The sequence below is a fragment of the Ostrinia furnacalis genome, unplaced genomic scaffold, assembly GCF_004193835.3.
Source record: "Ostrinia furnacalis isolate ACB-3 unplaced genomic scaffold, ASM419383v2 OfSCF7332, whole genome shotgun sequence".
NCBI classification, from domain to species: Eukaryota; Metazoa; Arthropoda; class Insecta; order Lepidoptera; family Crambidae; genus Ostrinia; species Ostrinia furnacalis.
Window position 1 is genome coordinate 60614 of NW_021137571.1, and position 21143 is coordinate 81756.

Below are 21143 nucleotides of genomic sequence, written 5' to 3' on the forward strand. Positions count from 1 at the left end.
ACTAGCTTTCCGCCCGCGGCTTCGCCCGCGTGGAATTTTGTCTGTCACAGAAAAACTTTATCGCGCGCGTCCCTGTTTCAAAAACCGGGATAAAAACTATCCTATGTTCTTTTCCGGGACTCAAACTATCTCTATGCCAAATTTCATCAAAATCGGTTGCGAGGTTTAAGCGGGAAAGCGTAACAGACAGACAGACAGAGTTACTTTTGCATTTATAATATTATAGTTAGGATTTGTATTCACAAATTGCTAACAATATTGTATTTTTCGTATCTTTAGGTATCTTGCCTGTAATTGTATCATCTACCTTTTCAGTTCCGTCGCGAGGAGGACGCCGAGAAGGCGGTCAACGACCTGAACAACCGCTGGTTCGGCGGGCGGCCGGTTTACGCCGAGCTGTCGCCCGTCACGGACTTCCGTGAGGCCTGCTGCCGCCAGTACGAGATGGGCGAGTGTACTAGGAGTGGGTTCTGCAACTTCATGCATCTGAAGCCTATTTCCAGAGAGTTGAGGAGGTAATTTTTTATTTGTAATATTCCTATGCTAGATGGCCGTTGGGGCAGAAAAGTTCTCGAATGGTGACCACGGGCTGGAAGACGTAGCGTCGACCGAGGATCTGGTAAAGATCGCGGGAAGAACCTGAATGCGGGCAGCGCAGGATTTTATTATGGAAATCCTTGGGGGAGGCCTTTTCCCCAGCAATGGACGTCATTTGGCTGAAATGAATGAACGAATATTCCTATGGTATTCTATGGTTTAAAAAATTCTATAATCACAGAAAATGATCACTGTCAAAGTTCAATCATACTGTTAAAGAATTTTGAATGACCAACACCCATCCATGACTAATCCAGTGCCGGATTTAGGGCAACACCTCTGGGTCTCCATAATCCCATCCCCATGATTACCATATTGCTTTATAAAGTTATAATTCAATGTGAATTATTATTTTTTTTGCTAATCATTAGAAGTAATTTGATGAAGAGTCTATAATGAAACTAGCGGCCGCCCGCGACTTCGTACGCGTGGATCCTGTTTTACCCCCTTTTCCCGAATTTTCTTTGCTATAAACCTCACCTCAAGCCCGAGACCTTTCCAACGAATGCAAAACCGTGGTAATCGGTGCGTGCGTTCTGGAGTTATAGCGTCAGGGAGGAAAACCCGAATTATTTTTATATAGTAGATTACGATAGTATGATTATTAATTATTTTATTTATTTTTATAATTACTTGCCAGGAAACCATGATCCAATATTAATTAGAATGCTACCTATTCAAAGCTAAACGTGAACCACATTAGGTTAAGGTACATTGCTTAAGCAATCCTCATTAGCTTAGGAAATTAGTTGCTCTGCTACTACGACAGAGTAAGAGAGATGAGTTATTTAATTTTCATATTTTGTGGCCGTACATTTTGACGCACGCGCACGCTGACGCAAAATGTGCCGAGTTTCGTTTCAGTTACTTGTACTCCCGTTGCAAGGGTCATACTTAAGGCCCCTCGCCCACGGCGACTTTTTGTAGCGATGCAGTAGCGATTCAGTAACCCTCCCTCCCCTTCTCTCCCCGATGTCGTCCGACACGGTTGCGCGTTCGCATCGATACAGTCGCGCTGCTGTAGCGCATTAGTAGCGCGTTGGCATCGCTTCTGTAGTGCGTTGCAAATACGACTAACGCGCGTTAGTAGCTATGCTGTCGCTCGTTTACAAAACGCGCGTTCACTACAAAAAGTCGTCGTGAGCGAGGGCCCTAACATTTTCTAAAGACGCACGCTGACGGACGCAAAATGTGCCGAGTGTCCATAGTTTAATGGCCAATGTCCTTTAACTTCGTTCCAGATACTTGTACTCCCGCCGCAAGGGCGGGCGCCGTTCGCGCAGCCGCTCGCGCGAGCGCCGCCGCCGCTCGCGGTCACGTGGGCGCCGCGAGCCGCCGCGCAACTCGCGCTCGGGCCGCTACTGACCGCCCAGCGCGCCCCTACCCTGAATACGGACTTCACGTATACCTGCCTGAACTGTACGTTAAACTAAAAAGTCAGCACTGGATTATTTTAAATTTAAACAGATGTGTTCAAATATTATCACAAAATTGCAGTTGAACATTAGATATTTTTAGGGTGATTTTTTATAGTCGGCGTAAATTCAATCGGATGGTGTCTTGAACTGTTTTAATGCGTCTGACACCCGTCTGATGATAATTGGGCGATTTGAGTCGCGCGTTCTGCCCGAATGAATATACAGGGTGTTAGGTAAATGGGTATATGAGCCGACACTAGCCCATGTTAACACGGGCATATAAATGGTATGGTGAAATCAGAAAATTGATATCTTCATTTTAATTATTTTAATTTTCATACAAATCGGATTTTATAAAATTTATTTTGTATGAAAATTAAAAATATTAAAATGAAGATATCAATTTTCTGACTTCACCATACCATTTATATGCCCATGTTAACATGGGCTAGTGTCGGCTCATATACCCATTTACCTAACACCCTGTAGAACCATAATAACATTAGAGTCCGATAAGTAAATGACTTAGATGCCTTATAATATCAGTAGTAATATAATAATATAATGACTTCCCGTGATATAATTGATGTCATCTAATTTCTGAATGCAAAATCTTCTCTGTGTATTATCAACTTCTATTCAAACTATGTCCAATGTCTTGTTGAAGATAGAAGACGACTTTTCTGTCTCGAACACATGAAAACTATAATATTTTATTGGACGGGTTGCTTCAAAAGATTTACAGGTGCCTCAACTGCAAAACAGACCCAGACGATTGTATAATTTACAGTACATGCACTGAAAAATCGGAAGCAATTTTAGTTGTTGGTCGTGTTTCTAGAGTCACAAAGTCAATATATTTTACAGTGCCACATCTTTTCTTCTTTTCTATTATGAACAAAAATGAAAATATTGCTCATTTTAAAGCAAATTTGCAAAATTGTAAAATACCTACATAATTTAACTTTGTTGTGTAAATGATAAGATTTATTCATCAGCCATATTTGGTCTTGAGTCTGCAATCCAATAAATATTTGGTTTAATATTACATATTTTTAAAATCAATTTAGCTAAATACTGTAATTCCTCTAAAATTTATCTAAAACAGAGATTTGTTGGTGTTTTTTATAGTTTCATAGTATTATTTGTACTTTCCAATGCAGTACACCATCTTGTTGCTAAAATCGAAATGTACTATTGTATGTTGTACGCAGATTTAGGGCAGAGTATCTTTATTGAATGTTTTGATTGATGTGAATGTTCGTATATACTGCAATAACGCATATTTATTAGAAAATATACAATAGTGTTCATAACACTATATTATTTTCTTAGTTATGTCTCATTTAAAAATAATGTAAGGTTTTAATATACGGTATGTCGTCTAGATGAATTGGTGCGATATTGCAGTATTTGTAAGGGATGACTATTATTTTTAAGAAAATAATGTGTACGTTTAATAATAATTATAAGAAATTAATTTCCAATTATTTGTTTCTGTTAATTAAAATACCTAAGTGAAAATTCACCATTATGTTAGCCGCTAAATATCTATTTAATACGTTTTAAGAAAGAAGGTCTATTCTTTACTGTATGTATTATCAGAACGAAAATACTTATCTGTATAGGTATACAGGTGGCAACACTTGAATATACACACTGGCTCCATAAATAACATTGAATTTATTTACATATTGACTACTTATACATAAACAGTACAGACTTTCTCAGAGAAAGAACATTCAAGAACTTTTTAGATATTAATTCAAGTTTGTTTCTTCATAAATTTGTTCTAAGAATCGAATATTTTCTGCACCACTAATATTAATACACGTGTTTTGTTTATCGATGACTAAACAGTAGCGGTCGGATTCTGTAAAAGGTTGCCATAATTTCGTTTCTGGTGTGGGGTTCCTGCAAGGAAGAAATATATGAATCTATATCATTTTGCAAATGTTTAAACTAAAATTTAAAACCGATTTTGTTTGCAAACTAAAGATAAGCGGCGGATCATGCTTTTTGGCACTTCTTAAAAGCTCACGTTAATAGAAAGCAAGCAGCAGCTTGCAGTGAGTTGTTAGCATAAGCTGTGTTTTTATAGGTATAAATAACTACAAACTTACCCTGATGTCGCAAAATCCACCCATAGTGTTACAAATTGTTTAATAGTTTTTTTAGACTCTTCTGTCAAAGGTATTGGTAGACATGAAACGTGGAACAGGTAATGCAAATCGTCCGCGTGGCAAACACCGTTTATGGAATCCATGTTATATTGTTGTTTTGTATAATTCCTTTCAGTTTCTGCTGCGAATTGATATACGTAAACAGGGGAATTGTTTTGGTTGATACGATAGTGATGTCGAGCAAACCTCAGTATATTGTATACAAATAGTAAGTCGGACGTAAAGTTCGTCAGTTCTTGAATCATATCAACAGTTATTTCCTTATCTTGAAAGTAAAACTTTCGAAGTTTTTCGTCGACCTCTTGGATTTTTTCCAACGACCATTGGAATTTTAACTCCCTGGGTACGACATCGCCAACTTGGGACAATATGCCTGATGCAACTAGTCCATTTATATTTCTCGTTATTTCGATTCCTTCTCCAGACGTGTATCCCAAAATTAGTGGCACTTTGGCAATGAGACCCTTCCTGACTAGATTGCATGGTGGTTCCGTAACGAATTTCTCTACTTTCAAATCAGATTTTTCAATAACTGGTCCAAAAGTTATGCTATCTGTTAAATCTCTCTTAACGTCGATATGTAGTGGTGGCAGTTTTATTTTTATTAACGAAGATGCTGGCAAACTTTTTAAAAATTGCAACAACTCTTTTTCGTCTTCTGTGTCTATTCCAAGTAATTTACCGAGTTGGAAAGCTCGTTGTCGTGGGTACAAATTGTAGCTCCAATCACTGAGGCAAACTCCGCTTTGGCATATCGCTTTATTAAACAAGCCTCTGCTCATTTCAGATATTAAATGGTATGACGTGCATGCTGCACCGGCACTGCAGCCAAACAAGGTGATATTGTCGGTGTCCCCACCGAATGCGGCTATGTTCTTTTTTACCCACTTCATAGCTGCCACTTGGTCTTTTAGTCCGGCGTTCCCAGGTACTTCCTCGTTGTCGAGACAGAGGAAGCCAAGCACTTCCAATCTATAATTGAATGTGACCAGAATAACATCGTGTTCCATGAAAAATTCCGGTCCATAGAAATCAGAATTCCCCGACCCAGTATAGAAGGATCCACCGTGGATCCACACCATGACGGGGAGGGGTCGTGGTGGTGTGAGGTTCTTGGAGTAAACGTTGAGGTACAGGCAATCCTCGCTGCCTTCGTCGATGCGGTCCAGGCGCTCATTATACTGAGGACACACTGGCCCATGTTGCGAGGCATCGCGTATTCCTGACCAAGCTTCTGGAGGTTCAGGAGCCTGTAAAGAAATGTAAGTACCTATTTGAGTATTTTTGGAAGATTAAATTATAGAATCAATAGAATTAAACCTGGGGCTAATTCTGTGTTGATACAGCCTCTCGACGGTATACATTAAAATTTTGCCTGCATCAGGTTGGCGCCGGGGAAGCGTGTGGCCGTAAATTGTATTCAGACACGCGATCTACCTGCGGCACGCCGCGCCGCGGACGCGAATCGAGTGCTAATTGAATGGGCATTAACGCGTCGTGAATTCGTTATAATTTAAAATTAAACCACGTTTTTTATGTAAGATACTCTCTGTTTGCTATAGAGTTCCCACAGCATACCGTGTAGCCATGGTGACATAAGAGTAGCTCTCATTGTATGAACTTTGCAAGTTCCCGAAACGTATTTCTTAGATACACATCACCAGTGATTTGGCCATGTTCTTTCACAAAACACAAGGTAGCCACTGCAATTTGCAATTTGTGAATTTGTACGATACTCGGATTAAACGAAATCTGGCGAGTGCAACGAGGGAGTTTACGAAAGCCTAACGTGAGTAACACATTAATAATTCATATGCCCAGTACACACCGATTATGCAGATACATAATTATATTGCATATAAAATCGAATAATGATTACGTGAATGACAAATCTGTTACCTTGAATCTCAATGGTCCGAGTGGCGGCTTCGCGTATGGGATGCCTTTGAACGCGTAGTATTTTCCCTCTTCATGTTCACAGACTACGCCAGCCAACGCGCCCTGTTCGACTTGCACACGTGGCATGCCGTTAGTCGCCTGCAAAGGCTACGCCAAACTGAAATGAAAACACAAATGACTGACTTTTCACTATTACAGATGAATTGGCAAATTGCCTAATACTAAGACCGCAAATAATAATTAATATACATAGGTTATAATATAATAATAGTTAAATATGGCTCGGTGTTTGATTGAACCTTGGACGTCCGCTCACTGCGCGTGACGCGACAAATTACTCAGCAGAGGCAGAGCGATCAATGCGTCTGACTTAATTTTGGATGTGTATTGTGTATTTTGTTGAAACAAACGACTGCTTACGTCAAATAAAAAAAATCTACGATTTTACATACCATAGATAGATTTCAATAGCTAGGTACGAATTCGAAATACTAAATGAGACAGTAATAGCCGTGAAGCGTGTTTTGTGAAGTCAGTTTTGCGTCTGGGATTGTGTGTTGATAAACAAAGATAATAACGCTGAGCTGATAAAAGAGACATAGTTAACATTTTAAAATACCTCAAAATCAAAGAGGAACTCAAAATTAAACAAGGAATATCTGTAAAATAAAAATTCGATACCTAATTTGATTGTATTATAGGTACAAAGGTAATATGTTAAGTAATTTTATTTTAGGTTTATAATGTACCTATTATGGAATTTGAACATACACATAATGATCTTGTTGTTCAAGATAAACTATCTTTAGATACTGTGTGGCTAGCACGAAAAACTTTCGTCTTCGAATCGTTTGCGTATTCGAAAAAATGCGATATCCAGCCTTCGAAATCAACGTTAATATGACGATCTCGACTGTCAAAATTAGTTTCGTTCTACCTATGTTTCTGCCATTTCTCATACTGAGTTCATTTTAGGTCAAGTTTACAGGGGCGCTGTTTAAGTTTTCATACTAAATTTTTTGATGGCGATTCGAATACGCAAACGATTCGAAGTCGAAAGCTTTTCGTGCTAGACGTACTGAAGTGATGAGACAGACAGCTATATAGAAAATATCACATTATGGTGGTAGTAATTTTAAGATATTTTATAATCAGGAAGTTTGATATTAACATGATTTTAAAGATTAATCATTTAGTCATATGTTATTCTGTGGAAAGTCCACATAATCTATTACTTAACTCTATTCGGCTCAAAGGTCATTTAATTTTCAGAAACTAACTGAGCGATGACCATGGCAAGGCAAGCGTTGATGGATGCTTGTAGCAGCTTGTTTATCTTGTAATTTATAAATATTCGTCGCGTAGCCCTGCCATTGAAGGGCCTGCCTTGTAAGATAAAGTTAGAAGGTAGAGCAAGCAGTTTAAAATTAAGCTTAAATCCGTTTTCCAATTATACAGGGTGGAATTTTGTAATGCCACCTGGAGGGAAAGTACTCTTAATATTGTAGATAGAAAAATGTTCTCAAAGAAAACATTCCTTTATTTTTTAAAGAAATAAAACTGCATTCAAAGATTTCCAAAAATTTGCTTGCTACACCTGGGAATCGAACCAACTAAAATCTGTTAAAATTACACCCTGTATTTTTATTACATCGATCGTTAGGGTTAAGCGTATAACGATGAAATCTCTCTAACATACTTGATAAATCAAATGAAAGGAAAACCATGAAGACTTAAATTATTTTAATTATGTTACAGAAAATTGTATGGTAGTGTATGGTATGGTAGTGAATTTTCGAAAAATTTTCGAAAATCTTTGAATGCAGTACCTCTAGTACGAAAAACTTTCGAGTTCGTTTCGTTGCGTATTCAAAGTGTCATCGAAAAATTTTGTATGAAAAATTAAACAGCGCCCCCTAGGGCGGCTATAATATAGGGGGCGCTGTTTGATTTTTCATACAAAATTTTTCGATGACAAAAGTGTCATCAAAGGAATACGCAACGAAACGAACTCGAAAGTTTTTCCTACTAGAGGTACAGTTCTCTTTCTTTCCAAAAATAAAGGAATGTTTTCTTTCAGTAAAAATGTATATCTACAGTATTAAGAGTAGGTACTTTTCCTCCAGGTGGCATTTCAAAATTCCACCCTGTATACTTACCTAGTTTAAAGAGTATAGCTTAGCATAGCTTTAAGTAAGCGATATAAATGCTAACTAAATAGTTCTGTGCTAGTTTCGTATTTCCCTCTACTTAGGTCGGATCTGAATAGCCAGACAAAAATTGATAACACGAGGCTTGGCTGGCATGCAATGTTTGATGTGTACTTTGATACCGTGCACATTATTGTTTATCGGCACCCATTGATAAGATAAGTGTAGGTAATTAATCTTACGCACATCGCAAAAGTGACGCATTTCACAAACTCAATTTTTGAAAGTTTAAGTAAGTTAACTAGTTTTTTTAATGAATGTAGGTACTTGTACCGTACTTAGATGGCTAAAAAACTATCTACAAAATAAAACTAAACGTGTTGGTAAATATGTTCATCAAACTTTATGGTAGCGTTAACTTTATTATATTATCACTTTAGTCCAGTAGAATTAGCTTTTAAATCGGAAATAATTCCTACAAAAGATTTTATTGTTTTAATAAGACCAAATTCATATGTTTATCCAAAACATATGAATTTGGTCTTATTCAATGCAGGATTAAGTGCCCTTCAACCGTCATGAAGACCACTTTTTGATAGGGTAAGTCCTTTACGCGGTATAACCGGAAAACCGAAAAAATGCCCCTTTCGGGGGCCCCCACCACCAATGAATGGTTGCCCATTAAGACTCTCCTAAGTTTTCGACTTCGACGGAGTTGTGCTTAAGTGGTGGGGGCCCCCGAAAGGGGCATTTTTTCGGTTTTCCGGTTATACCGCGTAAAGGACTTACCCTATCAAAAAGNGGACCAGGCATATGGCTAAGCAATGAAATCGTACAGAAGGGTACAAGGAAGAGGGGCAGCCACATTAGGTAACACAGAGTCGTTTAGGAGAGTGCCAGGAAGAGGTGCAGCAACCGCAGTTAAGGAACGGCTGGGACGAACAAGGATAAGCGAATCAAACTCGTGAGCCTTGTTAGGGTTACACTGGTTAAGGCGACCCTTTACAAGGATTGGAAGCATGTGGGTAACAAGCCATTGGACGTGGAGAGGGTCATTAATTAGACGTATATTTTCTACTTTGCCGAACTTCAGCGCGAGAACGGTTTGTCCAAAACATATGAATTTGGTCTTATTCAATGCAGGATTAAGTGCCCTTTAACCGTCATGAAGATCACTTTTCGATAGGGTAAGTCCTTTACGCGGTATAACCGGAAAACCGAAAAAACGCCCCTTTCGGGGGCCCCCGCCACTTAAGCACAACTCCGTCGAAAACGAAAACTTAGGAGAGTCTTAATGGGCAACCAATGAAGCCATTAAAGCAAAAGAATCTTTTGTAGGAATTATTTCCGATTTAATCAATTTTTGTGTTTAATTCTACTGGCCTACTTACCTCTTTTCCTGTATGTGAATTAATGCTGCTAACTCCAATTGAAAAAATCCGTTTGCACCATTATTAGTTTGTACCTACTTAGTATGATTACATAAAGTGGGTAATGTACCACATTAGGTACAGTTAACAAAATAACCAAGTAATTTGTATTTTATGGCGCACAAACTTAATATTCGTATTTGCTCTACTTACAAAGCAATAATAGCACAGTTCATTAATAGCTATAGGTACGTTCTTAACTACTTACACCACTAAATAGGTCTTCATCTCATCAACTTCTCAGACGAATATGCAGGATTTATCTTAATTTTGTAATTTATCACTTGCTGTGGATGAGTCGCGTTTTTACAAATTCCGGTCTGAATACTTCAGGTGTTCTGCCTACAAAAGCTACTTTGGTTGATAACACCATTCACGTTTATGAAGGGTTTAAGTTTTGTTAAACTGGATAGGTAATACGAGTATTACTGATCTGGTTTTCGAATGATATAGGTACGCGAAACGTCTTGTATTCGCATCACATTCACGATTGTTGAAATTTTAAATGACTTCAAATATTTTTTATAGGAATAAATATACAATTATTTGAATAGGTATTTGTAAATACGCGGTTGAGATAAGATTTTATTAGTATGTTTATAGCTTGCGTAGTACTTGTGTACCTAAATATAGACTTAGCACTTAGCTGAGTCACGTTTTCTTTTAAAATGAAATGCCTATTCATTTAATGTCGATTTTCAGCCCACACCTACACGACACTCCAATAAATTAAGTCACCTGAATTACTTAAGTGATAAAATAATTCAAATTCAGCAATATTTTAAGTATAGTTTGGGCGCACGTACGTCGTGTATCTTAACATTGAAAAAGGAATAATTGATGACAGGAGCAATAAAAAAGCCATCGTAACGTGTCGGAGTTGGGTGTACGATACTTCATACATTATGTACGGGGCTGAAACCACATATTGCATAGCGACACCCTCAAACGTTGCTGATTCTACCCTCGGGACGTCTAACCGGGCCAAACTTCTGCACACAGCTCTAAATAAACACGCTGGATGAGGCTATTTTGTAATATAGGCAGTTTACTTTACTTGGCGAGCAAATTGTTATTATTTTAGTTTACACAGGGTCTATCCACATTGATAAATTAGGCTTATGTAATTAAGTTTTATTGGTTTGTAAAGATTTTGTTTGGATTTTGTGTCTGACTCTTGTGGAAGGGTTTCTTTCACAAGCGTTTCACACCCCGCTACGCGCTATAGTGATTTGTCCTCTGAGATGAGATTTCACAAATTGCTCAGTGTCAGTTTTGATGCAGAATATTTTTTTTAGATGTAGGTATACAAATGTCACTGTTGTTGCAGTTGCATTTCTTCGGGTTTACATGAAGTTCTCTATCTGTGTAAGAAATGAAAGAACGGGTTTCTTATTCTTCCTTGCATGAGTGCTTTTTAAATAAGTATACTTCAATGTTAAAAAGTTCAAAAAGCTCTTCGTAGGTTTGGCTACAGAAAATGTAGAGGCATTCGCTAAACCTAAGTAGGCAATAAGAATTTAAAAATACTACCTACACGTTATTCTGAGAATATACGAGTAGTTTTTTACAGTGTGTGGGCTTCCAGTAAGATAGCGTAGGTGTTATTTTGCTCATAAGACGTCCTACTTTAACCTCATTAATTTTTCATTTTTTTCACGCGACGGGACACAAAGGAGGAAAGGTAAGTGCTTCGCTACATCGTACGTGAATGAACGAACGTGTAATTATGAAACGAGACAACGCTGTAAATTAATCGCCTTTGGCTATAAAGATTAATTACTTTTTGGTTATTTGACTTCATTACAACACAGATAAATAATTAATTCGTTAAAAGATTAGGTTATTTTTGTTTTAAATGGACAAGTTATTATTTTGGTTAAATATTTCACCTGAACAATATTTTTCATACAACTGAAAATACTTTCAAAGCGCTAATAAATAAAACATCAAAATTTCACCACAATTTCCCCTTTCATGCTGTGCGTAACCCCATAAAAGTTTTTTTTATTTTCGAATATTGGAATATTATTAAATAAAAAGAACACTTTGAGGACTTGGAGGGGAAACTTTGGAGGGCCGTTGTCCCCGCAGGCAATTGGGGAATGCAGATACTATTTAGAATTCCTATGGGAGTGGCGTCTGGCAGAGATGAAAACTGGTCATGTGAAAATGTTGTCATTGCTTTTCGCGCGCTGCTGGAGGTTATTTAGACGTAGCGGTGTTGCGTAGCGATAGTGCGCCCCTCGGGACCCGATGATGCCAATGCGATTGCACGCGCTCTGTGGGAGCGGAGCCAATGTATTCCGCGCTATTGATTTCCCTTACAAATAACCATTTGATCAGTTAAATATCTGTGATGCATTGCGATGGGGGAATAAAATTTGTATTAACGCAGAATGACCATGTAGGAAGTTATTAAGTGTTACCTACTACTTCAAATGACCTGAAGATGTAAGACAGTGTATCATTTGTTTCATGTAAATATTGGATTCGACAAAATAAACTGCTTTGTAGAAAAGTAAAAGTCGTTTGTCGCTATTAATTCCTGCTAATATTACGAGTAGGTAAGACAGGGAAGAAAAGCTTACAGGCAGGCAGCTTATTTAATATAGAATATCCCGAAATCAAGCTCGACAAAGCTTTTAGAAAAATGTGGGAAATTTCGTAGAAGCTCTTCGTAATATCAATGATATTCATTCCCTTTTTTTACATAGAAGTTTGCATAGGAATATTCCTCGAACAGCATATTATTCTTGTGCTACTGTTTTTGGATTTTATGGTCCAAAAAAGAAAATAAAGAAAATTGTGAATTGCTAACAAAATTCTGATCACGAAAACTTCTTTATATTTAAGAAAGAGTAACTTATTTATAAAAACCAAATGACGAATTACCCCACATTGTGAAGGTACTCGTATGTAGGTGGTACTTACTAAGTAGTATTAACATATTAATAATAATAAATTAGAGCGTTGTGGGAATTGTTTCCACGAGTCAGAGATTATAGGTATCGTATTATATTTGGGGATTAATTACTTAGTTAATTATGTAAATTACACCGTTAGTCATATCGGAATTTAATCGGCAACCGAACGAATTACGAAACATCGATTTTTTAGATAAAGTTAGAAATGAACTGAAAAAATGAATTTCATTTGTTAGGCTCCCAGTTAGGTACCTCATTGGTGAATTATTCACCAAAATCGTCCCGTTAGACATATTCCCCCTTAATAATAAAAGTTACACCCTAGTTAAACTTAGTATGGAAATGTCATTTTCATCCAGAGTTTATCCTAGGTGTAACTTTTTATTAATAAGGGGGATTGTGTTGCATCTCTACATTATTCCCTGGTAAATATAAATTAATTTTCTTAATCTGTCTAAACCGTTTTGTGCAAATTACAGTTTTTAAAACCTTGTATGCATGCAAAAAAGTAAGTTATTTATGTATATCTTTGTATCTACTTAAACCCTGATCTGATAAAATAAGATCAAAGGCATGTTCAAGTAGGTAACGCATTTAATCACTGAAATCTAAATGTATCGACAAATAGTTATCCCACCAAAAACATTCTGTAAAAAACTAGCCAAGTCTCGATGGAGCTGCTTGTTTATCTCTAAAAAGTAATGAAATCTAGACAAAGTCGTGCCAAGTCTATGGTTCCTTACTGCGATTTCTTTATTATTATAGTTAATGTTGTGTGACTTGGCCGTTGAAGGGTGACAAAACCAGGTGCTCCATGACACCATTGCACCAATCTGTCGCCAGAACCGCTACCCATTGACGATGGAAAATTGCCACTTGGAAAACGTTGATTCAACAATAACCAGTCAATTGTAGGTTCAGTAAAATTATCTTAATAAAGATTGTTCAACGGCCAAGTCACACAACATTAACTATAATAATAAAGAAATCGCAGTAAGGAACCATAGACTTGGCACGACTTTGTCTAGATTTCATTACTTTTTAGAGATAAACAAGCAGCTCCATCGAGACTTGGCTAGTTTTTTACAGAATGTTTTTGGTGGGATTTCACTTCTTTTTGTGGAACGTGGCAAAATTATTTAACGTCGTCGTTTATCAACATTTTTTTACGATATTAAACACAAATAAACTCAACGACCTTTAAAATGGACAACGAATCAGATTGTTTTTAATTATAACATAACCTAAGCGAACCTTACAGTATAATAAACGAAATCAACGAAATGCAAATTACACAACATTCAACTTAATCGACGACTTTCTCTAGAAAGGAAAAAAATCTGGACACCGCTTGCTAGTGCTAGCGCCATCTAGCGGTGAGCGATACAGGCGAACACCACGGTGCCGGAGTAGTATTGATTATGAATGTGGTTACTCCAGATCTTCGATTTTCCTAGTTTTTATAGTTTTCCCTTTATGTGGCCATTAAACCCTAACTCTGTACCAAATTTCAGCCCTCTGAGTTAATGGGAAGTACTAGTTCTATTTTGATGATCATCAGTGAGTGAGTGAGTGAGTGAGTGTCGTAAATGCGAAACTTTGCTTTCGCTTAACTTCGGAACTAAATGACCTACAGACTTGAAATTTTGGATTTAAAGTATGTGATTATAGCTTACTAGATGACGAAAATTTCTGCGTTCTGGTCTTATCCAGAGGTTCTCAAATAGGGGCCTGAAAATGCGGCGAAATGGTTCCAGTAAAGGATGGTACGGCAGTGTTTGCTTCGCGCTCGACTTGGCGGGGGCACTGCCGTGCCCCCAGATATTATCTTGTCGAAATTGATCTTGAGGGATGAAAGCAATTCTTGGCTGCTAAAACGCTACAAAGCAAATAATGGGGTGCACACACCCCGGAGCAATTATGGCGAAAAAACTTTGGGGAACCCACGAGATGAGCAGTGAACCCTCCCCTTACATAAACAATACACTCCACCAAACATTCCACCCATGCATCGCTTTTTAGGGATAGAAGTACCTATAGCTACTTTGGAGCTTTGACTTAACAAAACATTGAGTTTACGAGTCTTTTGGCGTGTTTCTTCGAGCAAACGCAAGAAAATTTTCCGAGAAATCCAAGATCTCGGGCATACCTAAGGCAATGTAAAAGATGTATTTTTAAAATATTTTTGTTTAAGTACTTTAGAATAGTTAACTACACTCTTATGTACCTACCTAAAACCTAAAACTAATTTACTTTGTCACGTTTTTTTACATCGCTTGTCGTTCGGGCTCTAGGTTAGGTAGGTATACATATAACCTTGGGGTCGACTTGAATATGATATGATCGTTCATTGTGTATTGTGTACAGATAGGTTCATAAGTTTTCCATTTAATTATTTAAAGAAGTTAATAAACAATGTTACTTTCTGACATAAAGGCATTAAGTTTGTTTGAGGGAAAAGGGTGTTTTGTGTTAAAACCCCCTATAAATATTGATTTATTATACAAAAGTTGCAGCGTCAAAGTTGCAATTACAATCGCTGAGTCACATGGGGTTATGGATTACGATGACTAAAGTTATTTCAATTTGGAGAGCATCCTCATGCGCACTTTAATCTATTATTCAAATGGGACCCTCTGCAATTATGACATTTGATGTGCCGGCCTGGGGTTCCGTGCACGCTCACTATGGCACTTGCATAAATTTAGTCAATTTGACACGGAGTATCAGGGAGGTTTGCCCTCGGGGTGACGAGGGAACTGCGCTTCGATATCCGCGCCCGAAATTACATTTTCAGAATAGTTATTGATATTTTGAAAGAAATAATATTTCCGAAGAATAGAAAGATGACGAGTAAGTATGATGTGGTTATAGTGAAATAATTAATATATCATCATTAACGAACGAATGTTTCGATACGATTATTCCCAGAACAGTGTGTAGGCCGTTTCGTGTGTCGTTCATCAAGTTGGAGAAATTCAAAAGTTTGCTTCGTTACGGGTGGTCCAAAAGATAAATAAGCAAAACATTACGCAGTTTTCTCTGTCGTATGGTAAATAAAGGGAGCCACAATCGTCGTAATTGCGCAACCAAGCACTCGCCCTCCAAAATATAACTATTACGCTTTTATTAAGCTCACCAAACCCGCCGAAGGGATACTCATAATTTAATTACGTACCCCAAAATAACTTATTTCAACTTGCTAGGGATTGCTGTGCTGGTTTAATTGAAATGAAGGTTTTCATAAGAAGTCGGAAGTTGGGCGGGCTGTAGCTATAGACTGAAACTTTGAACAGAATAGGCAAACTCCATACAAATAACGTGAACGGATGTTTAATTATTTGTTTTCAAAATGTTATAGGTTGTACAATGTACCTATAGCTTGAACGACATGGGGATTTGGGATATAATAACGTCCCTAAGGTGGCATTGCAATAAAATAACGTCGTCTTAGGTACATAATGTCAATTTATCCTAACAGAAAAAATCTGCGACATTTTCTGCTCTACCATGCGAAGCGAAGAAATATAACGTTTGCCTATTCCCGGATGATTTGGGAGATCATTAATAAAATAATCGACAAGACCTTGGGCGAAATCTTTGTAGATTGAACTCAACCGTGTGTTGAAGGGAGCGTTTTATGTAAATAAGATATGAGGAACTGAAATTTGCGTACAGCCGCTCACAACGCGTTAGCGTGATCCGTATTCATGACGAATTACATTGTCTTAACCACGCTATGCATACGAGAGGGTGTTTTGAATTTTCCTAGTTGTCCGTATATTACTAGAGTAGTCGGTAAAGGGGACTGTTATTAGGGATAATACGGGCGCCCCCGGGACCCTCTGGACTGTAGACAATAACCGTTTCCCTTTCAATATTGCTTCGCTACCTTCCGTTTTCGGCACCGCGTCGCTAACTGTAGATTTATTATGTAACCCAACAACCTTCTGCTATTGTGCGAAATGTCTCTTATTGTACACAGTACGGCATTAAAGAGTGCGCAGTGATTTGATGTTTATCGAGAGCCGGATACTTAATAATAAGTCTACCAATTCAGTAGCCTTTCATGTTTCAGTTAAGTACCTAACTACTGGATATTTTCTTTTATGCAATAATTTAAAAAGTCGATAGGTGACCGTGACCGTCTTTTTAAAGTAATCATAACTATTTTTGGTTTGAATATTTCAAAGTGCCTTAAAAGTTACTTAAGAAATAAGAACATTGGATCTTACATGCTTATCTGAAACTCAAGTATTATTTACCAAAATATCACTTTTAAAATCATGAAATGTTTGGATTTGATTGATAATTTGAAAAACCTTTCACTTGAGACTGCTAACAATCATAATGGGGAAAAAAGTTTATAATGAGAATATTAGAGTCGGAGAACAGAGAAAAGTAGTCGACGTGCATTGATCAGTCCCAGAAAATGGGGCGCGTTTGTCTCTGACAGATGATGTGAAAGAAAATAAATAGGCAATAGCTATCTTGCAGGAGGCGTAGAGTTCAATAATATCTAAATAATAACACAGGGCTGAACGTAAACGTAAATAAATAGTTATTGTTTAAAGAATTCACTCCCCATAAATCATTAGTCCAGTCAGCAATACGTATTTTCATGGCAGTAATGGAACGAAGTATTTCTAATCAATATTTAACTAATTTACTTTCGTATTAACAACTTTGTATTTTATCCATATTCGTAGTGGGATTAATTAGTGGCAAAATAATGATAATGAATTGTATGAGCTAACATAAATTATATACACGTTATGTTAAGCGTGGGTAGAATAAATATACTACTGTTTAGCGGAAGCATTAGTTTAATTTTCACGTTCATGATTGAGTTACCAAATATGTTTTTCTTTCTTTAGTTATCATAAAAAACTTTTTAACTCTTTAACTAAAGAAGAATTCTCTATTAAAGAATTATATTAATTTGAATTTCTGTAAGGTATTACCACAAGACCAAGACCAAAGCTCGAGGCAACAAAGGACACTGAAAATTTATCGCTACTGCAGAAAGGGTAACGCTTTTATAAAAATAATATTGCATCCCAATGTAAACGTTTTCGCCATTTTTTCGATATTGTAGTCTACAAAAATAGTCGATCAGGCGCTTTGTATGCAAGCGGCGGAATCTTTCCGCTGACGATATTTGGGTAACTTACTCGACTCTACATAACTAGCAACTTCGCCCTGTGGTTGTGAAAGATATGTTATGATGGACGGGAATACAAACAATACAGACAACAAACACAAAAAATATAGGTAGGTACAGTTTTATTACTAAGTGATATAACAAATTATTAGTTATCTTGAAAAAATAACATCATAATCTATCTATATGCTATCTGTTGCTGTGATGTTTGTGAATGGGGTTTTTTTTTAATTATAANAAATTATAATCTAAAAAATCAAAATCAAAATCAAAATCAAAAAATATTTATTCAGTTTAGACCACAAGTGGCACTTATGAACGTCAATAGAAAATAATAAAAAAAGAAAAAGGTAGCCCTTATGGGGCACTTTACATGTCTCCTTATCTTTTCTCTTCTCGTTTTCTAATCTCAAGTTTAGACCATTATACTTGCTTATTCTTTCAGTTTCTGAAAGATACATTATTCTAGATAGAAATGGGCTATTATACTTTGTAAGTATGTGCACGGTCATGACAGATAAATTGTGAAAAACTGGGATTGGCTAGCTTATTTAAAATTCGTAGTCGTAATTATCTGAACAGATTTTTTCATAAACACGCAGAACAAAAAGGTTAAATTGGGAACATTTACCTACTTAGTTACTGTGTGCCTACCATGAGTTTACGTTAGGTGAGCTCGCTAGCGAATACGTCAAAAAATTCTATGAAGATTTTATTTCTTGAAAGTAGCCGCTAGGGGCGCTGCACAATATGTCATACATTCAAATGTCATTTTTTTACGCAGTCGCTAGCGAGCACTGCTAACGTAAACTCATTGTAGGCACACTGTTTATTTCATATTATCCTGTGATGATCCTATTATATTAGATATACAGGGTGGCCCAGAAGAAAGTTCACTTTTGAAAATTCAAGGAAACGAAAACTACATTTTTATAGAACTTTAACTATTATAATTTAAAGGAAATTTTATGCAATTTATTTTTAAATTTACCTTTATTAAATTACATCGCCCAGGAGATTTCCTTGACGCTTACAACATTCGATCAACGTGTATCAAAATCTTGGAATGCGTTCGTTAGAATTACCTCGAAACCTATTTTAATTTTTTTGCCGAATTCTCGGCTTCAGTTGCTGCATGGTTGTTGGATTATAAAAATATACTCTATTCCTAATGTAACACCACAAAAAATTATTTTCTGGAGTGAGATCAGGGCTTCCTGGAGGCCAGGAGATGTCACCCCTGCCTGAAATTATTTTTTTGTGGGAACATGTCTCTTACCATCTAAATGCTCTCATTTGAAGTGTGACACGTAGCCCCATCTTGATGAAAGCAAGTGCTCCGGTCATAGCCTTGCGAATCTTGCAGCTTTGAAATCAAAAAGCTTTTCAGCCTACCAGTATAGCGTTCTCAAAAATTAATCATCCTTTCAATGCAACAAACCAATTAAGCAGGGGTGAAATCTCACTGCCTCTAAAAAGCGCTAATCTCATTCCAGCAGACTTCTTTTTGTGGGGTTACCTTATGAGCAGAGTATACTCTAATAATCTAAAAACTCTGCAGCATTCATCCATCCTGAATCCATTTCGAGGTAACTCTAACGAAAGTTTTCCAAAATTTTTATGTATGTTGACCGAATGTTGTAAACGTCAAGGGAATCACATGTACGATAAAATTTATAAAAGAAAGTAAATTTTAAAATAAATTGCACTAAATTTCCTTTAAATTGCAACAGTTAAAGTTCTACAAAAATTTACAGTTTTCGTTTCCTTGAATTTTCAAAAGTGAATTTTCTTCTGGGCCACCCTGTATTACATGTATAACGGAGAAACCAAAATAAAGTTACACGAAAACATGTAACCTGACCTAACCTAATTGTGGAGAGCGACTAGGTAGGAGAAAAAAGGGTCAGAAAGCAGGCGCCTTAATTATAATATTATGCTCTCCACGACTCTAGGCAGGTACACCGTACTCGTACGAATTTCTCTCGAAGGAGTTCATTTTGATATGTATGCATGTAGGTGTTATCTTCAGAGCCTTCATTCCCTTTTCCTAATGACATACTTATTTGCGTTAAAATTGTGCCTATCTCGAACTAAATTTTAAATAGTAACTTGAAAAAATTTACATAGGCTTAGTCACCTACTTCAGTTACTAATTCAGGAGCAAATGAGTTCCAAGCTAAATAACATGACTTAAGGAAATAATACCTCTCAGTCAGTAACACCAGTCGAATTAGAGTCCATCAATTCATATCGAGCCTGTCGAGATTCGCAATGTTCTTAATCAAAGTCAGAGCATTTATCAAGTTTTGAACTTTATTTTCCGTACCTATCTCTTCACAGAAAAACGAATCGAAACGACACGGGCGCCGCACAATGGAGGGATAGGACCAAATACCCATCTCAGTCATCGTGTGTAATGGAGTATGGAAGAATTATGATAATAATTTCTATACAGAAATGTATCACGCTGTCGAAGCAACTCGGAGATATTTATATTACAACAAAGGCCTAACAAATGCAAAAATGTCTGCGGAAAAGTTATTTCTAGGACGTAACGTAACTTGTTCGTTCTTTTCCTTGAACATACATCTCTCTTGAACCTGGAAACACTGGCGAATTATGAGAACAATTCGTTATATTTTCATGTAACTATCTATATATTAATCAAAGGGCGAACAACGGTCGGATAGCATTTCTTACAGAAATCTCGGCTCCATTTTTAACATGCAGACGTGAAGGAAATAGAGAATTAGGCATAAGTGAATTATTTTGCTGTCGTTAGTTCCAATAATGTAACTAAACTTACAGATTAGATTGAATAAAATTACATTGTTTTTAAAATTAACTATGAGGTAACGGCTATCGATATGCTTCCCCAAAGAAATATTATGTGTTTTCGACCGCGAAATAGTTACAATCTTCGCTGCGTCCACTCACACGATCCGAAGAGCTGGAGTTCATCTTCCATTCTGGCATACTATCTAAATGTAAATCAGAAAGCGGCTTACAAACGAACCATAAAAACAAACGCTTCTCCATTTAATATTTCATAAAACGAGGCCCGTAATAGCCCCCGCTTATTTACGATTTTCTTTGAAACTCATGAACGGCTTTCGTCATGATTTAGGAAAGGTAAAGGTAAGTTGAAGCAAATATTAACGCAATAAAAACGCCTTCTGTTAGGTTTCGTAATTTCTCTTCCGAGCTCTGGAAACATTATGTTAGTCAAATAGAATTCAAATAATAAACAAATAATATACTCCATTGTTTTATTTACACGTAAACTGGATAATGCTCTTGTAACGTTTGAATAGCACGAAATATGCTCGCAAATATTATATCTATTCCGAATATGCGTACCATTGAACATTA

General features: G+C 36.9%; 2 protein-coding genes across 5 annotated transcripts in view; one reads left to right on the forward strand and one right to left on the reverse strand.

The window, feature by feature from the left end:
* Nucleotides 1–3450, forward strand: part of U2af38 (U2 small nuclear riboprotein auxiliary factor 38) — a 5183-nt gene extending 1733 nt beyond the window's left edge. The window contains exons 4-6 of one of the 2 annotated variants that reach the window (XR_003656815.1): nt 316–515; nt 1839–2235; nt 2502–3450. Coding sequence is in view for 1 of the 2 variants with exons in the window: in XM_028319793.1 (XP_028175594.1) it covers nt 316–515; nt 1839–1962 (324 nt within the window). In the remaining variant the exon portion in view is untranslated. Of the gene's footprint in view, nt 1–315; nt 516–1838; nt 2306–2501 lie in introns of those variants that run through there. The other variant, XM_028319793.1, reaches the window with a different exon arrangement.
* On the reverse strand, nt 3362–9904 carry LOC114363901 (esterase FE4). Of its 3 annotated transcripts, none has more exons than XM_028319791.1 (4): nt 9886–9904; nt 6098–6254; nt 4139–5448; nt 3362–3929 (listed from the first exon to the last, which is right to left on the reverse strand). In XM_028319791.1, exons 2-4 carry the CDS (start codon nt 6221–6223, stop codon nt 3776–3778), a joined length of 1590 nt encoding a protein of 529 aa, XP_028175592.1. In that variant the 5' UTR covers nt 6224–6254; nt 9886–9904; the 3' UTR covers nt 3362–3775. The 3 variants fall into 3 exon arrangements, with proteins under 3 accessions (XP_028175592.1, XP_028175590.1, XP_028175591.1); XM_028319789.1 differs by lacking the exon at nt 9886–9904 and adding an exon at nt 6550–6639; XM_028319790.1 differs by lacking the exon at nt 9886–9904 and adding an exon at nt 6397–6448.
* Nucleotides 9905–21143: the final 11239 nt, after the last annotated feature.

Bases quoted from the DNA above. Each gene is read 5' to 3' on its own strand.
- LOC114363901 (XM_028319791.1), bottom strand. From the start codon at position 6,223: ATGCCACGTGTGCAAGTCGAACAGGGCGCGTTGGCTGGCGTAGTCTGT. The intron at 5,449-6,097 runs GTAACAGATTTG...ATTTCTTTACAG, and splicing joins TCGGACCATTGAGATTCAAG to GCTCCTGAACCTCCAGAAGC. The intron at 3,930-4,138 runs GTAAGTTTGTAG...TCTTCCTTGCAG, and splicing joins GTGGATTTTGCGACATCAGG to GAACCCCACACCAGAAACGA.